General features: G+C 51.9%; 1 protein-coding gene across 1 annotated transcript in view; it reads left to right on the forward strand.

The window, feature by feature from the left end:
* EIF2B3 (eukaryotic translation initiation factor 2B subunit gamma) overlaps positions 1-24,089 on the forward strand; it is an 80,536-nt gene that overhangs the window by 45,791 nt on the left and 10,656 nt on the right. Inside the window, exons 6-10 of the mRNA XM_043962965.1 lie at positions 5,295-5,384; positions 15,745-15,872; positions 16,664-16,854; positions 18,293-18,370; positions 18,837-18,985. Coding sequence (XP_043818900.1) covers positions 5,295-5,384; positions 15,745-15,872; positions 16,664-16,854; positions 18,293-18,370; positions 18,837-18,985 — 636 coding nt within the window. The remainder of the gene's footprint in view (positions 1-5,294; positions 5,385-15,744; positions 15,873-16,663; positions 16,855-18,292; positions 18,371-18,836; positions 18,986-24,089) is intronic.

Below are 24,089 nucleotides of genomic sequence, written 5' to 3' on the forward strand. Positions count from 1 at the left end.
CCTGAAGTGCAGGCCTGACCACAGCTCACCCTTGCCTTCCAGAACCTCCTCTTTCAACCCCAGGCCAGTCCGGTCATTGGTAAGAATGTTAAACAACACAGAGCCAAACACAGATCCCTAGGACACTGCACTGAGACTGCCTGTCCAGTTGATGTTGCACCATTAAATGGACTCTGCAGTGGGTGTGTGACACCCCCCCACCCCACCCCCCACCCCCCAGTTCCTAACTCAGACCCTTAAGCCGGTGGAGCCCAGGGACCCAGGGAAGGAAGAGAGGCTTTCCTACTCTGTGGCACCCTGACTTTGGTTGTAGGCATTTAGATCGAGGCCTGTTTTAAAAATCCTATTGAGGGGCAGTTAGGTGATGCGGTAGATAAAGCACCAGCCCTGGGTTCAGGAGGATCTGAGTTCAAATCCAGACTCAGATACTTGACACTTACTAGCTGTGTGACCCTGGGCAAGTCACTTAACTCTTATTGCCCTGCTAAAAAAATTAAAGTCATATTGAAGCTTTTCTTGCCCTTCCCCTCCTCCCCCCCCCCCAATATCACTATCAATTCCCACTGACTCATTTTCCCCTCTCTTCCCAGTAGAGCTCTCCATTGTAACAAATAAGCACAGCCAAGCACAGCAATCAATGCCTTGGCCGTTTCTGAAAATGTGTGTCTTGTGCCATAGACCCTCTTGTCCACTATCTCTCTTCTCAGAAGCCAGTGATAATGGCTTCACTTTCAGTCTTCTGAAGGCAAGATTGTTCATTACATTGATCAGAATACAAAGGACCGGGGCAGCTAGGTGGTGCAGTGGATAGAGCACTGGCCCTAGATTCAGGAGGACCTGAGTTCAAATCTGGCCTCAGACAATTGACACTTAGTAGCTGTGTGACCCTGGGCAAGTCACTTAACCCCAATTGCCTCACTTAAAAAAAAAAAAAGAATACCAAGGACCAGTCTGTTGGGGCAGGCTGGTGCCATGCCAGCCAGTCAGCAAATATTTATTAAGCACCTCTTCTGTGCCATGTGCTGGGGATGCCAAGGTAAATGTGAAACAGTCTTTGCCTTCAGGGGAGGAGACAGCCAGCATGGACCCATTGGAATAGGTAGAATAGTAATTAGATCTCACTTCTGTCCCCTCAGAGACCAGCAAGCTTGGTTGTGGGCAGAGATTTGCAATAAATGGGGCCCAGGCCTCCTGCCTGGCCTAACGAATGACTGTCTTTTGACAAACCAGCCCCTGGGAACCTCAGGCTAGTGAATGCACTGGTTGGAGAATTGGGTTCTTTGCTTTAGTTACGAAGCAGTTTCTTGGATCATTCCTGAAAACTTCAGGCAGTGAAGAGCCCCAAGCCTGCTGGCTACGGTAACAGCAGCCTCCGGGAATCAGGAACTGAGTCTTTTTAGTAATAATAATAATATAATAGCTAGCATTTATGTAGAGCTTACTATGTGCCAGGCACTGTGCTAAGCACTTAATAATGACTATCTCATCTGATCCTCACAACAACTTTGGGAGAGAAGGGGTTATTATTATTCCCATTTCATAGATTAGGAAACTTGAGGCAGATAGAGATTAAGTGTCTTGCCCAGAGTCAGCTAGGAAGTGTCTGAGGCTGTATTTGAACTCAGGTCTTTCTGACTCCAGGCCCAGCGTTCTGTCCACTGCACCCCTTAGCGTTTGAGAGGGCTCAGGGAACTGCTCTCAGATGGTCAGAGGCAGTGGAAAGGCCAGGATGTAGGCTCTCAGCATTCCCAGGGCAGGCCGTCCTTATGGATTTGTCTCTGGGTAGAGGAAGGGTCTCTGAGCTGGGCAGCCTGAATGGTTCCTCAGCCTTCCTAGGTGGTGTCATTAACAGTTTCAGTTGCTGCTGGTGTTTGGCTTGTGTGCCTGGATGGGGAAGCACTCCCTCTGCTCCCCCATCCATATCCTTCCCCAGTCCCTTGTTCCACAGGCTTTGACAATTGTCCTGTTTGGGAAAGACCATTTTGTGCCACTGAGGAAATGTCTTCAGACTAGATCAGTGAAATCCTCCTTTCTACCTTTATATTGCTGCCCTCTGGGCCTGAATACCTACTGAGCACTGTTAATCACTCTAACTGGGGCAGCTAGGCAGCCCAATGGATAGAGCACCTAGAGTCAGGAGGACCTGAGTTCAAATGTGACCTCAGCCACTTACTAGCTGCGTGGGTCTGGGCAAGTCACTTAACTCCAATGGCCTCCAAAGAACCAAAAACAACAAAAAAAAAATTGTTGTGACCTAGGCTCGAAATCTGCAAGTCAGGGACATGGACATGTTTTCTTTTTCTTTTTTAAAAAATAATAAACATTTTAATTTAAAGTTTTGAGTTTCAAATTCTATCCCTCCTTCCTCCCTGAGACTGTAAGCAATCAGATATAGGTTATACATGTGCAATTATGTAAAACATTCCCATATTAGTCATTTTGTATAAGGAAACTTGGATTCAAAAATGAAAGTGAAAAATTGTATGCTTCAGTGTGTGTTAAATCAGTATCAGTTCTTTCTTTGGAGATGGATAGTGTACTTCATCATCAGTCCTTTGGGACTGTCCTGCATCATTGTATTACTGAGGATAGTTGTCATTCATATTTCTAAATCAAAAAATATTGCTGATGGACATCTTGTCAAGGTGAATTTCAGTGCTCTTCCCTGTTTGGTAAAAAAATAGGCCCTTTGGATTGAGCTTTGGGCCCACCCAACTGCAGTGTGTTCCCCAGGGCAGCAGCATCCTGGCTTCTAGCCCAGTTCTATGCAGCCCCTAGAAAGAACCCAGGCAGGCCAGGTTGGAGTTGGGGCCAGGGCCGGTTAAGGAACTGGTTAACTTGGGGGTCTAGTTAGGAAAGAATGGAAGTTGAGGGAAGGCTTTGGAAATTTTACATCATGAGTAAATTGCTTTAACCAGAGCATTGGAGAAGGGGGGTGGGGGGAGGGAGTGGTCTTAACCACAGTAATTACTTATTTGGAAAAAACCTCCCTTTGGCCTCTGATGAGGTCTCTGGTACTCTGTTGGTGGGGTTTTCCAGAGTTGCTTTTATCCCTGGCTCCATGCTTCTTCAGGATGTTTTGTTTTGTCCAATGTTGGTGGATGCAAATATTTATACATTGCATTCTCTTTGAACTAAAGCAAAGCTCAGACCATCTTAATGCATTGCAGCCCCGTTTGATAGTGAAGGCCAGAGGCAATGACCTCACAGGCCTGTAGAACATTATCCCCCACCTTGTCAAATTCTCAGCTCCTGCTGTTTGGAGGCATGCTTATGTGGGTGGGAAGACAGGAGCCTGTGCCTACCTCCCACCCCTGATCTTGTTTTATGCCTCAGGGTGGCCCAGGCCTAGCAATTGGGAAGCAACATCTGCTCTTTCCTGAGACTGACTTCCCTTACTCGGGATGTGGGTCTGACAGGGGTCAGTTAGTGCTTTCAGGGATGTCACTATGCAAGTGTTTTCCTCTTCAGCAAGTTCCTGGGTGAAGAGAGAGATCTTTGGGTCCCAGTGGCCAGCATGCCTTAGATCTGCCAGCCTTCTTTTGGTTTGGAAGAGCAGTAAAGATGAGGGGCATAAGGACCATGAGGAGGGGCATAAGGACCATGAGAAGCGTCTCCCCCAGAAGACTGAGCTCCTGAGGAGCAGGAGCCGTCCTGCTTTTCTAGTGTCCCCAGATCTTTGCACAGGGCTTCACACATAGCAGGTGGTTCAACACAGGCATCATTCGTTCATTCATTTGTCAATTCATTCATATGTAGTCACCTCAGGGAATTGTGTGTCGTTAGAAAGAAGTCTCTTTAGGTGATTGGGTCTGAAACATCCAAACAATGGTCCGAGAGGTAGTACAGTGGCTAGAGCCCTGGGCTTAGAGCCAGGAAGATCTTAGTTCAAATTCAGCTAGATGACCCTGGGCAAGTCATTTAACTTCTATCTGCTTCAGTTTCTTCAACTGCAGCATTTGGCTCATAGTAGCATCTACCTCCTGAGAATATTTGTAGAGAGCTCGGCACAGTGCCTGACACAGAGTAGATGCTGTGTAAATGCTATCTCCAGTGCTGGAGCGAGCTCAGGTGACTGAGCAGGGGAGGAGGAGAATATATTTGACATTAGCCTTGTCCTGGAGCCCTGAGTGAAGAGGTCACAGAGAGACCCATCGCCTGAGACACTGAGGTCGGGATCGATGTGATTCCTGAAAGGGAGGGGGTCAGTGTGTAGAGGGAGGTAAAGGTAACCAGAGCAGTTGTCACAGCAGTCAAACAATCCTGCCCTCCTGAGAATCATCCGGTGCTAGGCATGTGGCAGTCACTCTGTAAAAGATGTATGTAAAATTGCATGTTTGGGGAGTGACGGGGGCCCTAAGATGGGGGGGGGTCAGGAAAGACATCATGTCAAGCTGAGTCTTGAAGGAAACAGGATTCCAAGAGGAAGAGGTAAGAGGAAAGAGGGCGTTCCATGCACCTTCCCCCTACACACACAAACACCTGGGGAGGAACCCGGAACAGATCTGAGAGACAAGGTGCCCAGCGTGTGCTGGCCAGTCTGAGCAGACTGGTGTGTGAAGGGCAGGGCAGCCATGCACAGAGCATGGCTCCCAGAGTGCATGGGGACCACCTTCTTTCTGAAAGGCTTGAGATAACACTGCACCAAGGAGTTTTTATTTGGTCTTAGGGAGTCCCTGCAGTTTAGCAGATAGAGAGTGACTAGACTTTACTCCCACTGTTCTGCTGGCCTTGACACAAGCGATTAGCAACAGGTGTTTCTGCTCTCTCTTTTGTAAATAAATGGGCTTTCACCTTGATGCAGGGTGCAGCGTCCATGACCCATAGTGCTCCAGATAAGACTTCCTCCCTGCCAGAAGACACAGTGGGTTGTGACTGAGGAGCCTCAGACCATCCATTCCAGCCCTCTAATCTTACAGATGGGGAAACTGAGGCCTTGGAAGGTCAAGGAGCTTGTCCAAAGGAGACAAATGAAGGTTTTAAAGAAGGCTGATAGCCAAGAAAATCCAAAGCCGTGACTGGAGAATCCCTCTCCTCCAGGCTGCCACCGATCAGGTGTGCTGGTTTTTGTGCATGCCTGGTTTGGGCAGCACTTCCTGGGAGCCAGGCTGCCTGCAGCATCCAGGGCAGACCTGATCACGTGGCTAGAATGCTCATCGAGTCCCCTCCCTAGCTCAGGAAGGTTCCCCCAGGTGGCCTGTCCCCCACCTGGCAGCCCCCAGGAGCCCTGCACAGAGGGAGTTTGCCAGGAGCCAGGAGCATTTCTAAGGTCTCTGCTGTTTGTGTTTCCCTAGGCATCCTAGAATTCATTTCCAGACTGGTCTTGTGGATGCCCATCTCTACTGCCTGAAGAAATACGTTGTGGATTTCCTGGTTGAAAACAAGTAAGATTGGGGGAGGGTGGGGGAGAGGTATTCTAATTTTGAGTTTTTAATGATTGCTCACAGCTAACATATGTAGAGCCTCTTAACGTTTACAAAGCGCTTTGTAACTATCATCACGTTTAGTCCCCACAACAGCCCTGGGAGGAAGGTGCTTTTCGTGTCATCCCCATTTTATAGGTGAGGAAACTGAGGCAGGCAGCAGTCTGTCTTGCTCAGGGTTACACAGCTGTGGTACTGTCCGAGGTCAGATCTACTTTTTTTTTGGTGAGGCAGTTGGGGTTAAGTGACTTGCCCAGGGTCACACAGCTAGTAAGTGTCAAGTGTCTGAGGCCGTATTTGAACTCAGGTCCTCCTGAATCCAGGGCCAGTGCTCTATCCACTGCGCCACCTAGCTTCCCCTTGAGGTCAGATCTAAACTCACATCTTCCTGACCTCAGGCCCAGGGCTCTCTCCCCTGTGCTGCCTCTTAGACTTTAAAGTGCGGAAATGAATGGTCTGAGCTCAGTTTTTGTAAAAGTACAATCCATCCTTGTCTCAGGACCTCCAGTCAGCCGTCATTCAGACACCGTGGCTCTGAAAAGCAGAGTCTCCAATGTTGTGTTTTCAAGCCTCTGAGGCCTCTGAGGAATTGCTTGTGACACACCCCTCCCCCCTCTACTCCCTGTCAGGTGTTCATATTAAGCACCTGCTGTGAGCCCCCCCACTGGGGATGCAGAGACAAGAAAGAGGTGGATTAGGGGAAATCCTGGGGACCTCTGGAGTCTCTCTGCAGCAAATACAAAGTCATTTGGAGGGTAGTAAAAAGGAGGGGAGGCAAGGAGATGAGGAAATGCCTTGGCCACAAATAGGCCTCTAAGCTGAGTTTCCAAGGGAGCTAGGGATTCCCTGAGAAGTGAGTGGGGAGCAGCCTGGAGGCAGGTGAGGGAGGGGCAGCAAGGGAGCTTGCTCTGCTTTTCTTTTGTACCCCCAGGACTTGGCACAACTGCCTAATAAATGCTCATTGATTGATTAAGCCTGTTTGGCCCAACCATCGAGTATGTAAAGGGGAATCGTGCAACAAGCCTGGAAAGTCAACTGGAGCCAGGCTTTAAATGCAAAGGAGTATAATTGGGAGTGGAGAGATCTCCTTGAGCTTGTAGTGAATGACGAGGTCAAACCTGGCCCCTGCCTGGAGGATGGGCAGCCAAGGCCCCGCCAGGACACCCTTTTGGTAGGACAATACTTGAGGAGCTCTAGTAGGACAGCAGGAGAGGAGGTCAGTCAAGATTGAAGGGCGGGGCACAGTTATTCTCTTGTGTCTCCTTGCAGTGCTGCTGTGTGCTCCTCATTTCTCCCAAGGATTCCATGGTACCTTGTGGGGTGCTGATGTTTGGGCCCTTCTCTGTCCTTTACTCAGCCTCAGGGTCTGGTCCTTGTCTCCACAGAAGCAGAGCCATCAGAAATAGAGTGTGAGGGAGAAGGAAGATTTCAGATGATGTCTTGAGGGGGGAGCAGGGATGGGGGAGATCCAGGAGTGCTTGGAGGCAGCAGCAAAGGAATGTGGAAACAAGCAGGTTGAAGGCTAGAAGGGGCAGAAACAGGAGGGCTTAGGATCAAGGCCATTTTTCCAGGACTTGGCCTTGGCAAAGAGAAGGCTGCCTCTTCATCAGATGAGTAAAGGAGGAGAGAATGGGGTATGATTTCAGGGGGCTGTTAAGAGAGAGCTCATAGTGAATGGTCATGGTCTTCTTTGTTGAGTGTGAGGCAAAGGTTCTCTACTGAGAGAGTGGGAAGGAGGGGAAACTTGGGAGAGAAGAGTAGGCTTGTAACAGCCACTGAGGAGAATGAGATAATGAATCAATTAATCACTACAACTTGTAGTGGAACCAGTCAGCAACACGGGACTAGGAACAGAGCGGGGAGACAGTGGGAGTCACCCAGCATTGGGCTGTTCCGAGGCATGAACCAACTGTGATAGGACAGGGGGTAAGGGCGTTGTAATATTGGGCTGATTGACTGTAGTGTCCAGATGTAGAAGGAAAGGGAAGGCGGATGATGGGTGAGCTGGGAGAAGATGGAGGGAAGGGAAGAGGGGCCGGAGACCACTGAGGGAACAGGGAAGTGGAGGGGAATAGAGGATGGAGGAGTCTCAGTGCTGTGTGGTGGGAGTGGTGCACTTGTGGTCCGTTGGTGATGCTCAGAGCAGTGGTGGTGCTGAGGGTGAGCAAGGGAGGCCATGGTGGGAGTTGGCCTCGAGGCAGTGGGAAACCTCAGTGTTGAAGGCCCTCCCCAAGAAGGCCAAGGAGAAGGAGTGGGAGAAGACCAGGTCCAAATTGAAGGGCAGTTTGTTAATGACAGCAGAAATTCCAGAGGCCATGAAGGGAGGAGCAAGGAGTGCTTGCAGGGCCAGGTAGGGCTAGGGCTGAGGTGGACGGGGACAAGAGGGTATGAATCAGGAAGGCAGCCAGGCTCCAGTGTCCCTGAGAATGGGAGGGCAGAGGTGAGGAGAGGGGAAGGGGAAGGGAAATGGGAAGGAATTTCTCCGTAATTGAGATGGGACCCAGGGGCTCCACCGATGATAACAGGTGGGTGAAATGCTCCCTGACTTGACCTCTTTTGTGGTGAGAGGGTCAGGCATTAAGGTGAGGTTAAAACAAGCCATGTCAGTAAAAATAAGATTAAAAACATGGAACGTAAGGCTAGGGAAGAGGCTGCCTTGTCCTGCTCATAGAGCCTGGAGTCATCCGAGAAGACCCTGGGTCTGGGGAGGGGGGGGGTCGTGGGGGCGGGGAGGAGCATTCTGATGTGCCCAGTGTGGTAGGTCATGGGATAAGTTCACAAGCACAAAAGGGTTCCCTCCAGTCTCTAGTACTTGGACTGATTTCATCCATGTGAATTATTTCCTTGACCGACACACTGAAACAACTCCTGGTTTTCTCGAGCTGTGTTGACCAAAAACATGGACTTGACCTGGAGGCCAGCCTCCCTTGGGGGTCCTGTGCCCGCTTTGTTAAGCCAGCCTGGGACAAGCTTTCCTAGCCAGGGAGCACCTGCATGAATTTGCCTCCTGGGCTGACTTCTATCCTGTGAGGGTGGCTGATTAATCTGAGACAGGCAGCTGATCCCAAAGGATCGGCTCTCAGATGAGGAGGTGTGGCCTGCTCCCCTCTCGATACCCCCACTAGCAGCACCAGGGAGTCCACACCTGATAAATTTCTAAGCAAGGTGGAAAAGACCTCCAAGGGGAAATGTGGGGAACTGAACTGGGGGCTCTCCTCTGAAGGGACACTACTATATGGATTCCCTTCAGAAGGAAAGGGGCTGTCGAGGCAGCAGGCAAGGCCAGGCTGAGGACAGAGGGCCCGGAGCTCTGCCCAGGGCTGGTCCTCGTCTCCTGCGTGGGCAGCAACATCACACCAAATGTGACAGGTGAGGCACAGTATTCTGAGAACAAGAAGAGATGAGCAGCACATCCCTCTTAAATTGGTGCTTACCCTGAGAAATGTGGCTGTGCCTCCAGGGCTGCTTTGTTGGGTGTCTTGTGGCCACCATGTTGAGGCAGGAACAGAAGTCACTGGGAAGTGGGATCTGCAGAAACGTGTTGTGTTCTGTGAATTGTGCCTGCGTGTGACTGGACCTCGCCTGCGCAGCACAGGACGGGCTGGACAGTAATAGCCACAAGGTCTTATGCTGACCGTCCCATGGTTGTAGGGTTTACAGAGCACTTCCCTTCTCTCACAGCCTAAACAGATGGCAGCCCCATAGGGCACTTAGCCTAGCACCTGGCATACAATAGGCATTTAATAAGTGCTTGTTGACTGACTCTGTGATGTAGGTGCTCTTGAGGAAACTGAGACTTGAAGAGCATACATACCTAGCACAAGTGTTCAGGGCAGGATTCAAACCCACTTTCTAGACTCTAAATTTACCACATGCCCTGTTCTACCATGTTGAGTGGCTGATTGAATTCATGGATGAATGCCAGTACATTCTGGTCTATTTGTCGGGGGTCTGCTCCTGTGTGCAGAAGGGACATCAGCCAATGGTACAGACTCCTGACCCACGAGGAGCCCACAATTGGCCCAGAGAACAGTCAAGCATGGAGAGCAGGATCAGTCGGTGTGTTATGGGGGGCACAGGGCTGTCATGGAGGAGGGACTCCACAGTCGGACCCTGAAAGGTGGGTGGGCAGGCCATTGCAAGCACTAGTTGCAGTTGGAAGGTGTTGGGAGCACACAGGGGATGGCAGGAGGGGCACAAACCTCTGTGGGGCAGAGCCCCAGCTGTGCTGGAGTGAGGTTATGTGCAGGCATCGAGGACAGTGGGTTTGGAGGGCTCCGGGTGAGTGGGGACCAGGCTTCTGAGGAGCCTAAAAGGCAGGCTGGGGAGTTGGGCCCCTTCTCTGTAGGCCTTGGGGACCCAGCAAGCAGTTTGGGGCAGGAGAGAGAACTGTGCAAAGCACACAAGAGGAAGCCTGCGGGGCTGGCTGGAACCGAGCCTTCCTATGGGTTTGTCATGCCATACCACTTGCTGGAGGGTCCCTCCTGAGTCCCGAAGCTGATGTCAGAATCCTGTAGCAAGGAATCAGAGCATGGACCCAAGAACTGTCCCCAGCTGTCACTGACGGACCAGATGACATGAGGCTAATCTCTTCTCTCAGGCCTCAGCTTCTCTATAAAATGTAAAACCAACACCAGCCCTGATAGCCCTTGCCTATCAGCTCCCTTGAGGGGCTGGGCCCAGAGCCAGAGAACCTGAGTTCAAATCCTGTCTCTTTCACTTCCTACCTGAGGGACCTTAGGCACCTCATTTGATCTCCAAGGGTCCCCAGTTGCATCATCTAGAAAATGAGGAGGTTAGACTCAATGGTCCCTATGGCCTTTTCCAGCCCCGTGGCTGTGAACCTGTGGTTCGGTCACAACCTTTGAAATGCTACGACTGGCCCAGGAGACTGACCCTCGACTGGGGTAATGACCCTTTGCGGTGCCTCATCTTCCCTTCCCCAGGATCTCAGGCCCACAGAGCCAGTGAAAGAGAAGAAACTCTTCCCAGGTGCACATGGCAGGGAGCCCACATCTCCCCCTCGAAGACTCCCCCTGTGGCACCAACCCAGCCAGGGGTCCGAATGCATCGCTGTTCTTCTCTCCCTCCCAGCAGTGAACCTCGGCACTGACACTGTCCTTAGCGAGTCCTTGCAGAGTTTGCCAGAAAGAGAAACCCAGAGGGGAGAAGAGGCTGCCATGGAATACTGTAGCCCGAATACTTTGCTTTTAAGTCCCTGCCTTGTAATCTAAATGTCCTGTTTACCACACCAGATTAAATCTGTTTTCTTTGAAGGCAAAAAAAAAATGATTGAGAAGAAAGATGAGGGTGTGGTGCTCTGTTCCCATCGCCCTTCTCTTTATTGGCCCCCCCTTTGTAGGGGGCTGTCTCTGAAGGAAACACTGTGTGGTCCAGGCCTTAGTGCACCCCTGGGGCTGAAAGAAGAGGGCTCCTCGCTGGCCGGGAGGGGAGCTTGCTGGGCCTGAGCCCCTTTGTCTTGGGGTGACCTCTGGTAGACTGTTAGGCGTCTGAACCGGGGTGGAAAGTTTGGGGTTTTGTTTGCATCGTTTAATTCTCAGAAGAGATCAAATTAATGAGGTTCTGGCCTTCCAGGGGAGGGTCCCACTGAGGGTGGGAATGAGTCGGGAAGCAGGGGCCAGTTCTCAGACCAAGGCCTGAGCCTGAGGAGCAGCAAAAATATCAGAGGCTGGAACAATCAGATGATCTTCCAGATGTTTCTGAGAAAGGTTAGTGGGTAATTACTGCAGATGTCTATCCATGGAGGAGAATGCTTTATGGCTCTGTGAGCCTTACTTAGAGTAAGGTATTTCGTAGAGGACTCTGTGTTATTCAGTACTAGAGAAACAGATTAGCTGAGATGCAGGCATCCGTTCCACTGCCAAGGAGGCCAGGAGTTCTGGGTCCATCCTCGCCTCCTGCATCCCTCTAGCCCAGTCTTTGCCAGGCCTCCTTAGAAAAATTCTGGATGGCTCTGAGTCTGGCAGGCCCTCCAGAAAGCCTCTGTTCTGGGAGGGTGAGACCCAGCCTCCCCGCCCCCAAGTCCAGTTCATTGCCTCTGGGCCCAGGGTCTGGGATTCCCGCTCTGTCTCCACCTCCTTGGCCAGGCTGTGAAACTCCTGCCCTTTGCTCTGGCATGGTGAGGAGAAGCATTTGTGTTGTAAGTGTATCCCCCACTGGGCCCCATTCACTGCAAGCCAGTATGCGGTAGAGTTGGGGGCAGGGGGACGAGGTTCCGAGGTCTGTGAGAAACAAGGTGAGGGGCAGCCAGACCCGAGTGCCTGTCTCTGGCCCTGACATTTTAATTTATTGTGGCTGTAAATGCCATTTCCCCAGGACTGGACCATTTGTTCCTCAGAGGGAATTGACATTTCTTTCATTTTTTTTTAAATGGGGGAAGTGAGGAGAGACAGACAGACATAGAGACTGGCTGTGCTGGTTTAGGGGAAACTACTAAGGAACCAGATCTTTCTGGGTATTCGTCCCCATGGAATTTTGATCCTTCCTGGAGGAGAAGTAAGAGAGACTGCCCTTCACATGCAGCTCAAGGGCTCCAGGGAGTTTGGCCCAGTACTTGACTTAATCTGACACTGGGGAGCTTCCCAAGCTATGCCCCAAGCTCCGAGGTGGCCTTTGTGGCCCGTCACAACAGTGGCGCAGCTTTGGGAGCCTGTGGTTGCTCAGCTCCCCAGGAGGCAGGGACACCAGGAGCCTTCAGAAAGCTTTGTTGGAGAGCTGCTCCTTGTGTGTGGTGTAGCCCCGCCCCACCCTTGGGCTCCAGCGCCATATAGGAGCCTAAGAGGAGACCCACTGTGACGATGTCCTTCATTCAGGAGAGCCTCTGGCCCCAGCCCCATCATATCCCTGTTGGACCAACTCCAGGCTTTGCTTGCTCTGCCTCTGCCGCAGTCCCCAACAGAAAAGGGAGGAATCCTGGACAGCGCCCCCCCCACCCCCCGCCAATTTCATGGTTTTTTCACTGGCTGATTAAAAAACACAGGAGGACAAAAAAATTAGAACCTGGCCTCTTGCTGTCCCTGCCCCCACCTCATCTCTCCATTAGCCCTGTCCACAAGATGTGGGAGCCCAAGCTGAAGAGGGACCCAAAGCAGCGGGCTCCTGGGCTTCAGCTCTACATGCGCCTATTGGCCAGGGGCCCTAGGCCTAGAGCCAGGCAGGGATGGGGTCTGTCTGCCCATGAACTTTTCCCAGGTTATTAGAATGTGCGGCTCTCCTGTCCCTGGAGACTTGAGGTATTTTAATTCCTATAATTGCAAGGGTAGAGAGTGCCCTAAATGGCCTTCTTATCCAGAGAAGGCCTCGTTGAACCTGATCGAGACGTAATTGGGGAACGTTTAGCAAAAGAAATAAAAATAAGATACAGCAGAGATCATGCTGATTTGAGGTTTTCTGAGTCATGTTGCTGCTCTAGTCCAGTGCCTTCTCCACCCTGTGGCCTGCAGACTCAGCCGCACGGGCCATTCCAGAAATACCGAGCCAGAGTCGGCCTCCATCCTTTGGCCTTCCTTTCGTCCCCTGGAGGCAAACATCCTGCTGCCTTTTCAGGCTAGTTGGAGTTCTCTTTCCCAGGTGGGATGGCCAACAGCTCAGCGAGGGCAGGGATGGTTTACTTTGGGGGTTTGTGTTCCTAGCACCTGCCCCGGGGCCTGGCGCAGTCAACACTTGATAACTGCTTGTAAGGAGATTGATCAATAACTTCCTGCTACTTTCAAGACACACACAGGTCTTGTCCTTCCAGAGGTGTGGGCATGAAATAATGGGATGGGGCATAAGAGAGAAGTGGTGGCTCCTCACCCCCCACCCCATGCTTTCTAGTCAGAGGCTAAGTGGCTCCTTGTCTGGTGTGTCATCCTTGGAGGTACCTTTTCAGCTGTGAGGTGGACCAGACGGCCACTCCAGTCCCTACAACATCTACAGTTATATAGGTCTGTGAAATCCTCCAAACGTCTCCAGGAGAAGCACCCACTGTGTGCCAGGCACTGTGCTGAGCTCTAGGAATATGAAGAAAGGCCAGAGTCTCTGCCTTCAAGGAGCTCACAATCTAATGTGAGGGACAACATGTAGACAACTGCATACAAACAGGATATATACAGGAAAAGGAGGAAGTGATCAGCATAGGGAAAGGCCTCCTGAAGAGGGTGGAGATGAGAAGGGCTTCTTGCAGGAGTCTGGGGGCCTGAAGCCCTGAGCTGGATCTCAAGAAAAAAGGATTTCAACAAATGAAGATGGGGAGGGGTGCAGCCAAGACATGGGTGAGTCTGCAAATACAGCGAATTTGTGTATCTGGGGTGCCCTTAATAGAAACAGGGAGGTTAGAAGTGGGGTGGGTTGGAGGAGAAAAATGGTGAGTTCTGTTTTGGTCGGCTTAAATTTGAGATACCAGTGGAGCATCCATGTGGGACTGAGGTCAGGCTTAGACGCATTTGCACAAAAATGGTCCTTGAACCCATGGGGGCCGGTGAGATCGCCAAGGGAGAATGAAGAGGAAGAAGAAAAGCTGGGCCAGGACGGATCCCCGGACAGCCACAGGGTGGGCCCGACCTGGATAAAGGGCCTGCAAAGGAGACGGACAAGGCGCTTACAGAACCCTCTCACTGCCTAGCCCAGGATTCTGTATGCAGTCAGCACTTAGTGTTTGCATAATTGAATTGTGGCCATCTTAGTGTCAAATCTGCAGTCAGAGGCCCTAGGTGGGAATCACCACTGCCACTCGTTGCCTGTGTGACCTTGGACCAGTCCCTTTCCCTCTCTGGGACTCAGTTTCCTCATCTTTAAAATAAGGGGGTCAGATTTAGTGACGTCCACATCCCCTCAGTATCCCAAGTCAAGCAAATAGAGAACATGTCAATTGCAGAAAGAAAGAATCGATTTAATGGCAAGAGAAAGCCAGAGGGGAGGGATGACTCTTGTCACCACCCTGTCACACTGCAGGGCTTGTGTGAGACTCAGCCCAAGGATGGTTGGATCAGGGCTCCCACCCAACATCTCCAGAGCGTCTGTGCTTTAAAGGTAGGGCTGCTTGCCACCTGGGCAGCTTGCCTCAGGCAGTTGGAGAGTGAAGATTTTCATAGATTTCTGCAATTATTTCTTCTTAGGTTGTTTAAAATGAGTTTTGGGGATTCTGAACAGAAGGGAATTTTCTGAGGTGAATTCCCCTTGGCTCGGCCCCCAGCTGATTCTTCCTACCCCTTCCCTCCCTGGCTTCCCCTCCCCTTTATGGTCAGCAGCACAAGGCCTCTTTCATGGGCTTAAGGAACTTCTCAGAACATTTTTAAAGTATGCTTCCTGGGCATCCGTTTCTCTTATACCATGCCTGTCCCTGCCCAGCCACCCCAGGTAGCTGACTGGAGACAAGGTGAGCCCATGGGTCCCTGTATATGCCTAGGTGTCTTTCCCTGTGGAGCAGGGGCATTCAAGGACACTTTGGGATTGAGGGGTGCTGTCTGGTGCCCCATGATACCATTTTTTGCTCGACTGGGATGTTTTCCACAGAAACCTCACCCCAAGCCCTGCCGAAGGATAGCTCTATGGGGAACACATGCTTGGTAGTTTGGGAAGGAATGTCAAACCTTGCAGGAAATCCCTGCCGATGGGCCATAACTGGGCTGCCTCCACCCCACTTAGCCCCCAGGGCCTGAGCAGACCTGGCAGACAGTTCGAGGGTGGCCCTGGCACTGGCAAAGCTTCGCTGTCACCTCCCGGTGGAAGGCTGGCCTGAGAGAGCACAGCTGGTACCATTGACTGTGGTGCCTGAGCAGCAGATGGCAGGCTCGCTGGAAGCCAGCAGCCCCCTTTGGCCTGGAGGAGACAGCTGGGAGAGCCGTCAGCTGGGCTAGCCCGGGACCCACAGGGTAGCGAGCTGCCTGTCGGGCACCCTAGCAACACGGTCCTGCAAAGGACTTGGTGCTGGTCGGCCCCTGTCTCCATGTGTGGCATCCTCTCAGTAAGCCTTGGCACCAGGCGCACATTGTTGGGGTGACCGAGCCACTGGGACACCATTGACTGGCGTCGTGCAGGTGCTCCTAAATCAGACTGGGGTTTTTAAGTGCCGCCGTCTCAGGATTGTGAAGCAAACAGGGAGGTTGTATAATCAGAGGCCTGGGCTTCCCGGCTGACCAAAGCATGCTTCCTTTCAAAGGCTAAACTGGGAAGTACTGATGCATGTGGGGGTAAGTGACTGTCTCCCCATCTGCCTCTCACACCAGGCCTCAGCAGGAAGTACACAGCACCCTGGCCTACGCCAGAGTGAGACTGGGTGAGAACCCAGGCTGCTTCATGCCTGGCTTCTGTTTTTTCCTAGGTCAATCACATCCATCCGGAGCGAGCTGATTCCATACTTAGTTAGGAAGCAGTTCTCCTCTCCTTCATCACTGCAGGGACGAATCGAAAAAGACGGGACCCCAGAGAAGAAGGACCAGAAGTCCATAGGTCAGTGCGGGAGCTGAGAAGCAGTGGCCCCCATGTGGGCAGCTGCTGAGCCCCTTGCCGAGAGCAACCCAGGATTTGCTGCCCTGGCTTTTTAGTGGACTCTTGGGCCATTGCCTGCGGTCTTGCAGGCTGGGCCGGTCGTGGAGCAGGGCCTAGCCAGGGCTGCAGGAGGCCTTTTTCCCAGCCCCAGAGACAAGTCCTAGGGATTGGCCCACCTTGGGTTGCTGTGCCCATCTTCCTTGCTGCCGATTCCAAGAGTCCAGCCTTTGCCCTCAGGATCTGGGACCTTCCTAAGTCTAATCAGGGAGGGAAAAGCCTTGTCAGAAGTGAAGGAGCCTGCAGTCTGCCGGGAGGCAGCCTCAGAGTCACCAGCTACAGGAATATACCAGGCTGGGTGCTGTTGGTGGCCATGCTGCCTACTGAATTTTCCCTCCTTGGGACTTGTTTTATGTCTTTAAATGAATCTCCACCCACCTGGGAGTTTATTTTGTAACCTCCCTTTCTCATAAAGGTAGAAGGTGAGACTTTACTTGAAGGCAGGGAGGTGTAATAGACAGGGCATGGGACTTGGCATGGGGGGATTTGGATTCAAATCCCACCTCAGACACCTTCTGTACAGGTCACTTGTGCTGACTACCTCACAGGGATGGTGAAAGGCTTCTTGTCACTGTTTCTCTCACCAGGAGGGAGACTTTGAGGTAATCTCACTGCTTGGAAGGGGTAGGGCAGGAGTTCCTAGGGTGCAGTCGGTGACACCTTTGTTCCTGCCTTGTCTTCCCTCTCTCCTGAAGATATCTACAGCTTCATAAAGGACAATGACCTATTGACTGTGGAGCCCCACAATACTTACTGGAAGGACTGTCAAGGGGATGGGCAGGAAGCCTTTGCTCGAGGCCGAGTCAGCTGCTACGTCCATGTCATGAAAGGGGGGGTCTGCTCTCGAGTGAACACCCTGGGGCTCTACATCGAAGCCAACAAGCAGGTAAGAGGATGAATCACTTGGCCCTCCCGAGGAGGGAGATATGTTTGCCTGGCTTCCTTTCCTGCTGCACTCCAGAATCCCAGGCAGGCATGTCAGGGCAGGAGGGGAGACCACCGGGAAGGGCCAGGGGCCAGCTGGGGCAAGGTGGGGTTGCTGCCTTTCAGCCGCTGCCATCAAGCCCAGTGAGCACTAAGCCACTGACTGAGGCCATGGAGGGGCCTTGTCTACCCCCATGTGGCCCGGGCTCCTCTGACATTGAGACATATTGGGAACAGGCAGGTTTTAGCCCAGTGTCTTGCAGATGCCCTCCCAGGGCACACCCAACTGCTTTAGGGAAAAGTGTTTAAGGCTCTTCTGGCTCTGAGGCTGCCCAGGGCTGTCAGCAGGATCAAAGGGACCTAGGAGACCCTCTGGGCCAACCTCTTCACTTGACAGATGAGGAAATTGAGGCCCAGAGACAGACAGTGACCCCTCCTCAAGCATTTGAATGGCTACATCACAGAAGAGAGCTTAGGCTGGTTCGGCCTGCCTGGCCTCTGCAGGTGGAGCAAGTGCAGAGGAAGAATGTCCTAGCAGTGAGAGGCGGCCAGAGGGGGAACAGAGGGGAGGCATTCTGGACTCGGTCCCTCAGGGCCCTTCCAGCTCCAGAGAGCAGCTTATGAACTCCCAGACTCTGGCTATTGGTGAACCTCCCTTCACTCAGCCTTTCTCTCTAATCAGTTCTTGGGCCTGTGGCTCCCATCTCTGCTACACACGTGTGCTTCCACCCCACCCAGCACCCCTCTGGTCAGAGAACCAGGGTGGAAGAAGCCCCCTTCTCATGCTGGGAATCCCGAAGTGAAAGGCATGTCCATGCAGGGAATGCCCATCCATTCCAGCCCCTCCCTCCATCTCTTGGAGACTCAGCTGCCTGCTGCAGGATCAACAAGAGGACTTTGACATGGAGGTGGGGGTGGGGATGTCAGTCAGTAAGCATTTATTAAGCACCTACCGCATGCCAAATACTGGGTATACAAAGAAAGGCACAGACATGGTCCCTGGCCTCCAGGAGCTCACAGCCTTCTCAGGGGAGAGGACATGTAAATAATGAGTCACTACAAGCTCTATCTTGAGGAGCTGGAAGGGCAGTTGATGGGCTAGGGTCCAAGCCCAGCTCTGAGACTTTGGGCCAATCACCAAACCTTTCTAGGCCCAATGGTAAGAGAGTCGGAAAAAAAATTAAAAAAAAAAAATATTTAATTAAAAAAAAAGAGAGAGAGAGAGAGAGAGTCGGGCTAGGTGACTGACTTCCAAGGGCCCCTCATCTCTCTTTAAATCCTCTAGTCAGATGAGCCGCCACAGAAGCAAATGAGAGATGTGGAAGGAAAGGTCTAGGGGGCTTCCAGCCTAGCAGCTGCTCTCCTGCATGAGTCACAAGGTGCTCCCTTTCCTTCTTCAGATCCCCAGATTGCTGCCTCTTCTCTGCCCTGAGGAAGCCTTGCTTCACCCATCTGCACAGATCTCTGACCAGGCCCAGGTGAGTCCTTGCCCCAACCCAGAGCAAGGGGCTTCCCTTGGCATGGAAGATGTCAAACCTGGAGCCCAGGGGAGCACAGCTCTTATGGAAATCACCCACCAATCCTGGCCCTGAAGCTCAGTGGGCAGTGTAGCCTGCTTGGGGAGGCCAGGCCCAAGCCTGCACCTGCCCCTTCCTTTCCTGTCCTCTCACGGTGGGGCCAGTGGCTAGCAAACACAGAGAGTAGGGTAGCTGAGTTTTCCTCCTTAACTCTTAGTCAGTCTCACAAGTGAGGTCCTAGGGAATGGGAGGCCTGGCAGATTCCAACCCTGACCCACCCTCCTCAGGAAAGGGTGCACCAGGTGCTAGCTTGGAGATGTGAGCAGGGGAGAAGGGGTGGGGAAGATGAAAAAGGGGGAGTGGAGAGAGTGTGGTCTGGAAGCTCTGGGTCAGGGACTTCATTGACTCATCCTCTACACTTCTGCAGGTTGGGGCTGACAGCATCATTGGCCCATCTGTACAGGTGGGCGAGAAGACTTCCATTAAACACTCCATCGTTGGGTCCAGCTGCCTCATAAGAGACAGAGTGAAAATCACCAACTCCCTGCTCATGAACTCTGTCACCATTGAGGAAGGGTAGGTCCTGTCCCCACCCTAGCATGGCCTTACTCAAGGCTGGACACTGGGATGTCCTTATCCACAGGCCTCGGAAGCAGCAAACAGAACCCTTCCCCTCTCCCCCTACCCCAGTTTTCTTGGTCCAGAACCCTTCCTGAGTGACATACAAGATGGGGGCCACTAACAACTGCATGGGCCAGATCAGGCCTGGCTGACTACAGTGAACTGTGGGAGCACCATGGCAGACCCAGCCTCTCAGGAGCCACCAGCCATGTGGCTAATCCCTATGAAATAGGCTGGCTTTCAGAGAAGCTTAGGTGGTTCAAGGGGGAGGCTGGGATAGATCCTTTTCGGGCCTGAATAAGGCCACTGGCTTCATAAAAACCCCCCACGCCCCCATTAAGTCTGTTTTACAAGGGGAAGTACAGTTCGATGAGAGGGGTTGGGGCTGGGCTTCAGAGGCCTGCGCCTTCTGAAAGGATTGTCTTCTTGGCATCCTGTCTGGGGCAAAGCTGACAAACTGAACACAGACAGGGGAATGACTGAGATGAACAGGGGCTCGGAGGGAAGGCGGCCATTGGCCTCAAGGCTCTAAAAACCTGTCAGGGGAAGGTGCTCACTCTGTTTGGCCCCACGGAGCAAAACCAAAAAGGACTGAGGAGTTTTAGGGCTCAGGGTCAGGAAACAGTCCCCAGCTGTTGGAGCTGGTGCTAAGGGCTGTGTATTGACTTGGGAAGCCACCGCCCCGCCCCACCACCACCACCACCAGAAGAGCGTCATAGGCTCAGGCTGAAGGCCTCAGATGGCACCCTTGGCCTACTTCTCCATCTCCCCAAAGTGACAGTGGGCTCTGGCTGGTTCCACTGCCTGTGAGGAAACCCGTCCTCAGCTAAAGGGCACAGGAGCCCAAAAGACCTGAGTTCAAATCCTGCCTGAGACTGACGTAGCTGTGTGACCCAGGGCCAGTCACTTCACCCCTGACTAAGGGTGGGGGTGTGTGCACAGCACAAATACCTCCCTTGGTGTCATCAAGGAGCCACTGACATGTAAAATGAGGAAGGTGGTCATCCTGCTGTCCTTGGCCTCGCCTGGAAGGCTGTGGTCAGTTGTGGGCACCTTGGACAAGCCAGAGGGCACCTGAGGAGAGCAGTCTGGGCCATGAGAGGCTCACTTAAGAGGGAACTGGGATCTTAAGTCTGGAGAAGGAAAGGTTTGGGGGCGGATGGTAGCCGTCTCCAACTGTTTGAAGAGGTGCCATGGAGGATGGGCATGAGACCAGCAGCGGCGGGTCGGAGTTGCAGCCAGGCAGATCTCAGCTCCAGATAAAGAACATTTATGAACTGTTGGATCTGTCAAAGAATAATTAGTTACCCTGGGAGGTAGTGAGTTCTCCATCACTGCAGGTCTTTGAGTAGAGGTTGGATGAGCCCTGGGGATGCTTTAGAGAGTTTTCACTCCCTCCTCATTTCTCCTCTTAGGAGGCTTCCCCCCCCCCCAAACTTATTCATGTAAGATTCTCCTCCCCAATACAAAGTCAGTTCCATCAGTGACAGAAGGGCTAGAGGAGCAGAATAGACGTACATTTTTGGACTGACCAATGGGTGGGATGTCTTGGCTCCGTCGTTCTTACTGGTTACAGGGGAGAGTTTGGTCTGGGTTTGTTTTTGTTTTTCTACTTGAGGAGTAAAGGAGATGTAGTGATAGTGAGCCCTAAACAAAGAGAAGAGGACAAAAGAGCTCAGCAGGGAACGCCGACAAGCAGAACAGCTCTGAAACCAGAACTAAGGGAGAGCCACTCAACTTCAGATCCAGTCCTGCTTGCCCAGAAAGCTCTTCTTTCATGTCCCCAACAAGGGGGCATCCAGCCTTTGCTTAAAGACAGTTCATGAGAAGGGACCTCCCCAAAGCAGCCCCCTCCACTTTGAGACAGCTTTTATGGTTAGGAGGTTTTCACTTACACATCAAGCCTAAATATACCTCTGAGACTTGTACCCATTGTGCCAGGCTTTGCCCACTGGGGCCCAGCTGAATAAATCTACTGCCTTTCCCACAGGACAACCCATCAAACACTTGTCCCTTCCAGGGCACCACGCCTTTATTAAGCACCTACTATATACTAGACATCATTTAAGCATTGGAGATATAAGGAAAGGTAAACACCCTCAAAGAACTCAGCACACCTGGTAGAGACACCCTGCAAACAACCACATACAAACCAGTGATAGCCAGGATAAATTGGAGATAGTCTCCTCAGGAGTTGCCGCTCTCTCGACCAGTCTTTGTATGGGTGGCCTCAGGGCCGCCCACCGTCCTGGCTGCTTTCCTTTTTGGATTCTCCTTCCTAAATGATGGCCCCCAGAACTAGACACCGGCCTTGAGTTGTGGCTTGACCAGAGGAGAGGACGGTGGTCTTGTTGTTTCTCTAAGCCTGGGTCCAGGACCTTGTTGCACAGCTTGTGATCTCATTGGCCAGCACCTCGCACGGGTGGCTCCCTGTCTGTCCAGGCCATCCCCATCTCACACGTAGATAACTGAACTTCCCACTTGTGTCTGTTGAAGATCATCTCACTCCATTTGCCCCAACGTTCTAGCCCCAAGAGATTTTTTGGTTTGCATCCTGACCGTTATCAAGTGTGGTAGCCGCCTTTCCTCCCAGCTGTGTGTCATCCATTCATTGGATGAGTCTGCTGTGTGACTTGGTGCCCAGTCATTGATAAAAATGATAAGCAGCACGGGGCCAAGACTCCTGTTTGAGACAGTCAAGTTGACGTTGAAGTTTGTGTGACTAGTCTTTGGTGCTCACTGTACGGCCAGCCCTGAAATGCGCTTACACACTCCAAATGGAATCTGAGCAGGGCACAATATGACATCAGACTTTGATTGGCCAAGTCACCGTCCTGCCTGGCCCTCGATGGCCTCATCTGTCCCTGAGGGGCTTTCACGTGATGGGTCTGTATGGTGTTCCATAGCTTGGGTGGCCTTTTGACTGGCCTCGGCCCCACTATGTGCCTGAGAACAGCCTGGACCTTTCATGAACAACAGTGAAGAAGCAAACCATTTGGCATCCAGGCCACATCTTCAGCTCATCTTCTCCATACCCAGATGTGTGGTTGGTATGATTTTCTGTACCCAGGCCCCAGACTTTGTGAGGGGCTTACCAGGGGCTCTGTCTGCTCTTGCCTCAGGCACTGCCCTATCCCAGGGCCTTGCAGGAGAATACCCAGCGTGCCCCCCAGCCCATTACCCTGTTGGATGGAGCTCAATGTAGACATCCCTGCCAGGCTGGAACAGGCTATAAGCAGGGAAGCAGGGGGAATGTCAGCTGGCTATGGCCTTGGGCCTAAAAGGCCGCCCACAGTCCACGTAGCTAATGACTGGGATGCCCATTAGAGGTTCCCCATCTGTGCAGGACGATAAGATCAGGCATCCTGCAGCACCCAGTGGGCTTCACGCAATTATTGGGTGTCGTTTGAATTTTAATTGCTCATGGTAATTCTTATATGGCTCAAGTAATTTTGGAAAAAGTCATTAAAATGTAGTCATCTAAGGACTAATCACTGCTCAGCTCTTAAATCTGGGCTAAGCAGTAGAGGGAGAGGAGTGTGATTCCCATAGGCTGCACTTCCTTGTCATGATTCCAAAGTATCTCCCTCTCGAATGCGAAAGCTTGTTGAATTTTTAGAACAAAAACTGGAGAAAGGAATCAGTAATGAATCCCCCCAGAAGATGCACAAGCAGCCAGACTGGGCCCCGTTGACATTTTTCATTGCATCGTGGATGTCTGTGGAATGGAAGGGGAGAGAGGCCAGTGTGAAGGGCTTGAGTGACACTAATTCCCTCTCAGAGCTGGAGGAGTCTCACTAAAGAGTGGGCTGATTCCAAATATGTCGCACTATTTCCTTACCCATCCACATAAGGCTTCTCTGAAGCCTGCCCCTGACCGTCAGCAGTGACTGCCTCTCCTTGTGGACAGCAGAGGCCATCACAGCCATTCCCACACAGGCCAATGTGGACAGGAGCACTGTGTACCTGTTGGCTCAGAACGTAGCTGAGTATAGCTTGTGAGCCAGACGCCTGCAGAGCCAGACAGGATGACGCTGCTTGTGATTCCAGTGCATCAGTGAGCAGACAGGGCAAGTTCAGACTTTGTCTCCTCCTTGCTTACCTAGACAATGGCAGCAGCCTCCTGATGTCTCTCTGTTCCACTCTCTCTATTCCTGTCTATCCTGCCAAAAGTGATCTTCCTAATGTATGACTGATCATGTTGCTGCCCTGCTCAAGTACCCTTAATGGCTCCCTATTGCCTCTTGGTGAAATTGTAAACACTGGATTCCAATATTTAAGCCTCACCACAGTTCGGATCCAACCAGACCTTTTTTAACTTTAGCACCTGTTATACTGCCCCAACTTTTGTCCAAACCGGACTGCTCACAGTTCCCTTAAATGTAATTTTTAGCCTCCCTTTTCCATATCTTTGTTCAGACTTTTCCCTCTGTCTCCTTGACTCTCAAGTGTTAGCTCAGAGGACACTCCTGATCCCCCCAAGCTGGAAGTGGGCCTCCCTCCCCACATCTCCAGAGCAGTTTGTTTCCTACTTGTCCCATGGTCCTTCTGGGCTGGCCTGGATGGATCTGTTTTGTTCACCAACCCCTTTGTCTGCTTGGCTCAGGGCTCAGAAGCAGCCACACTGTTGGCAGAAGCTAAGCCTGAAGCCCCTTTGAAAACAGGCAGAACTTCCAGTTCCTTCATAAGAGCCTCTCCTTCACCCAAACTTGTGTTCAAGGAACTCCCATTCTAATGGGAGAGACAACATGGAAATGGCTGTGTAAAATATGTATCTCTGCAATGTATTTGGAAGATAATGTCTAAAAGAAGGGGCTGGTGGGGAGGAGAGGAAGAAGGGAGAAGACCTGGAAAGGTGTCCACAGAAAGTGGTGTTTGTGCTGAGTCCTGAAGAAAGCCAAAGTTTCTGAGAGTCAGAGGTGAGGAAGAAAGGCATTGCAGTCATGAAGGACAGCCAGTTCAAAGGCCTGGAGATGGTAGATGGAGTGTTGCGTTCAGGAATAGCAACAAAGCCAGTGTCACTGGTTTATAGTAGTTTTCGTGAAGGGGAGTAATTCGT

Source organism: Dromiciops gliroides, chromosome 4 (genome assembly GCF_019393635.1).
Source record: "Dromiciops gliroides isolate mDroGli1 chromosome 4, mDroGli1.pri, whole genome shotgun sequence".
Lineage (NCBI taxonomy): Eukaryota > Metazoa > Chordata > Mammalia > Microbiotheria > Microbiotheriidae > Dromiciops > Dromiciops gliroides.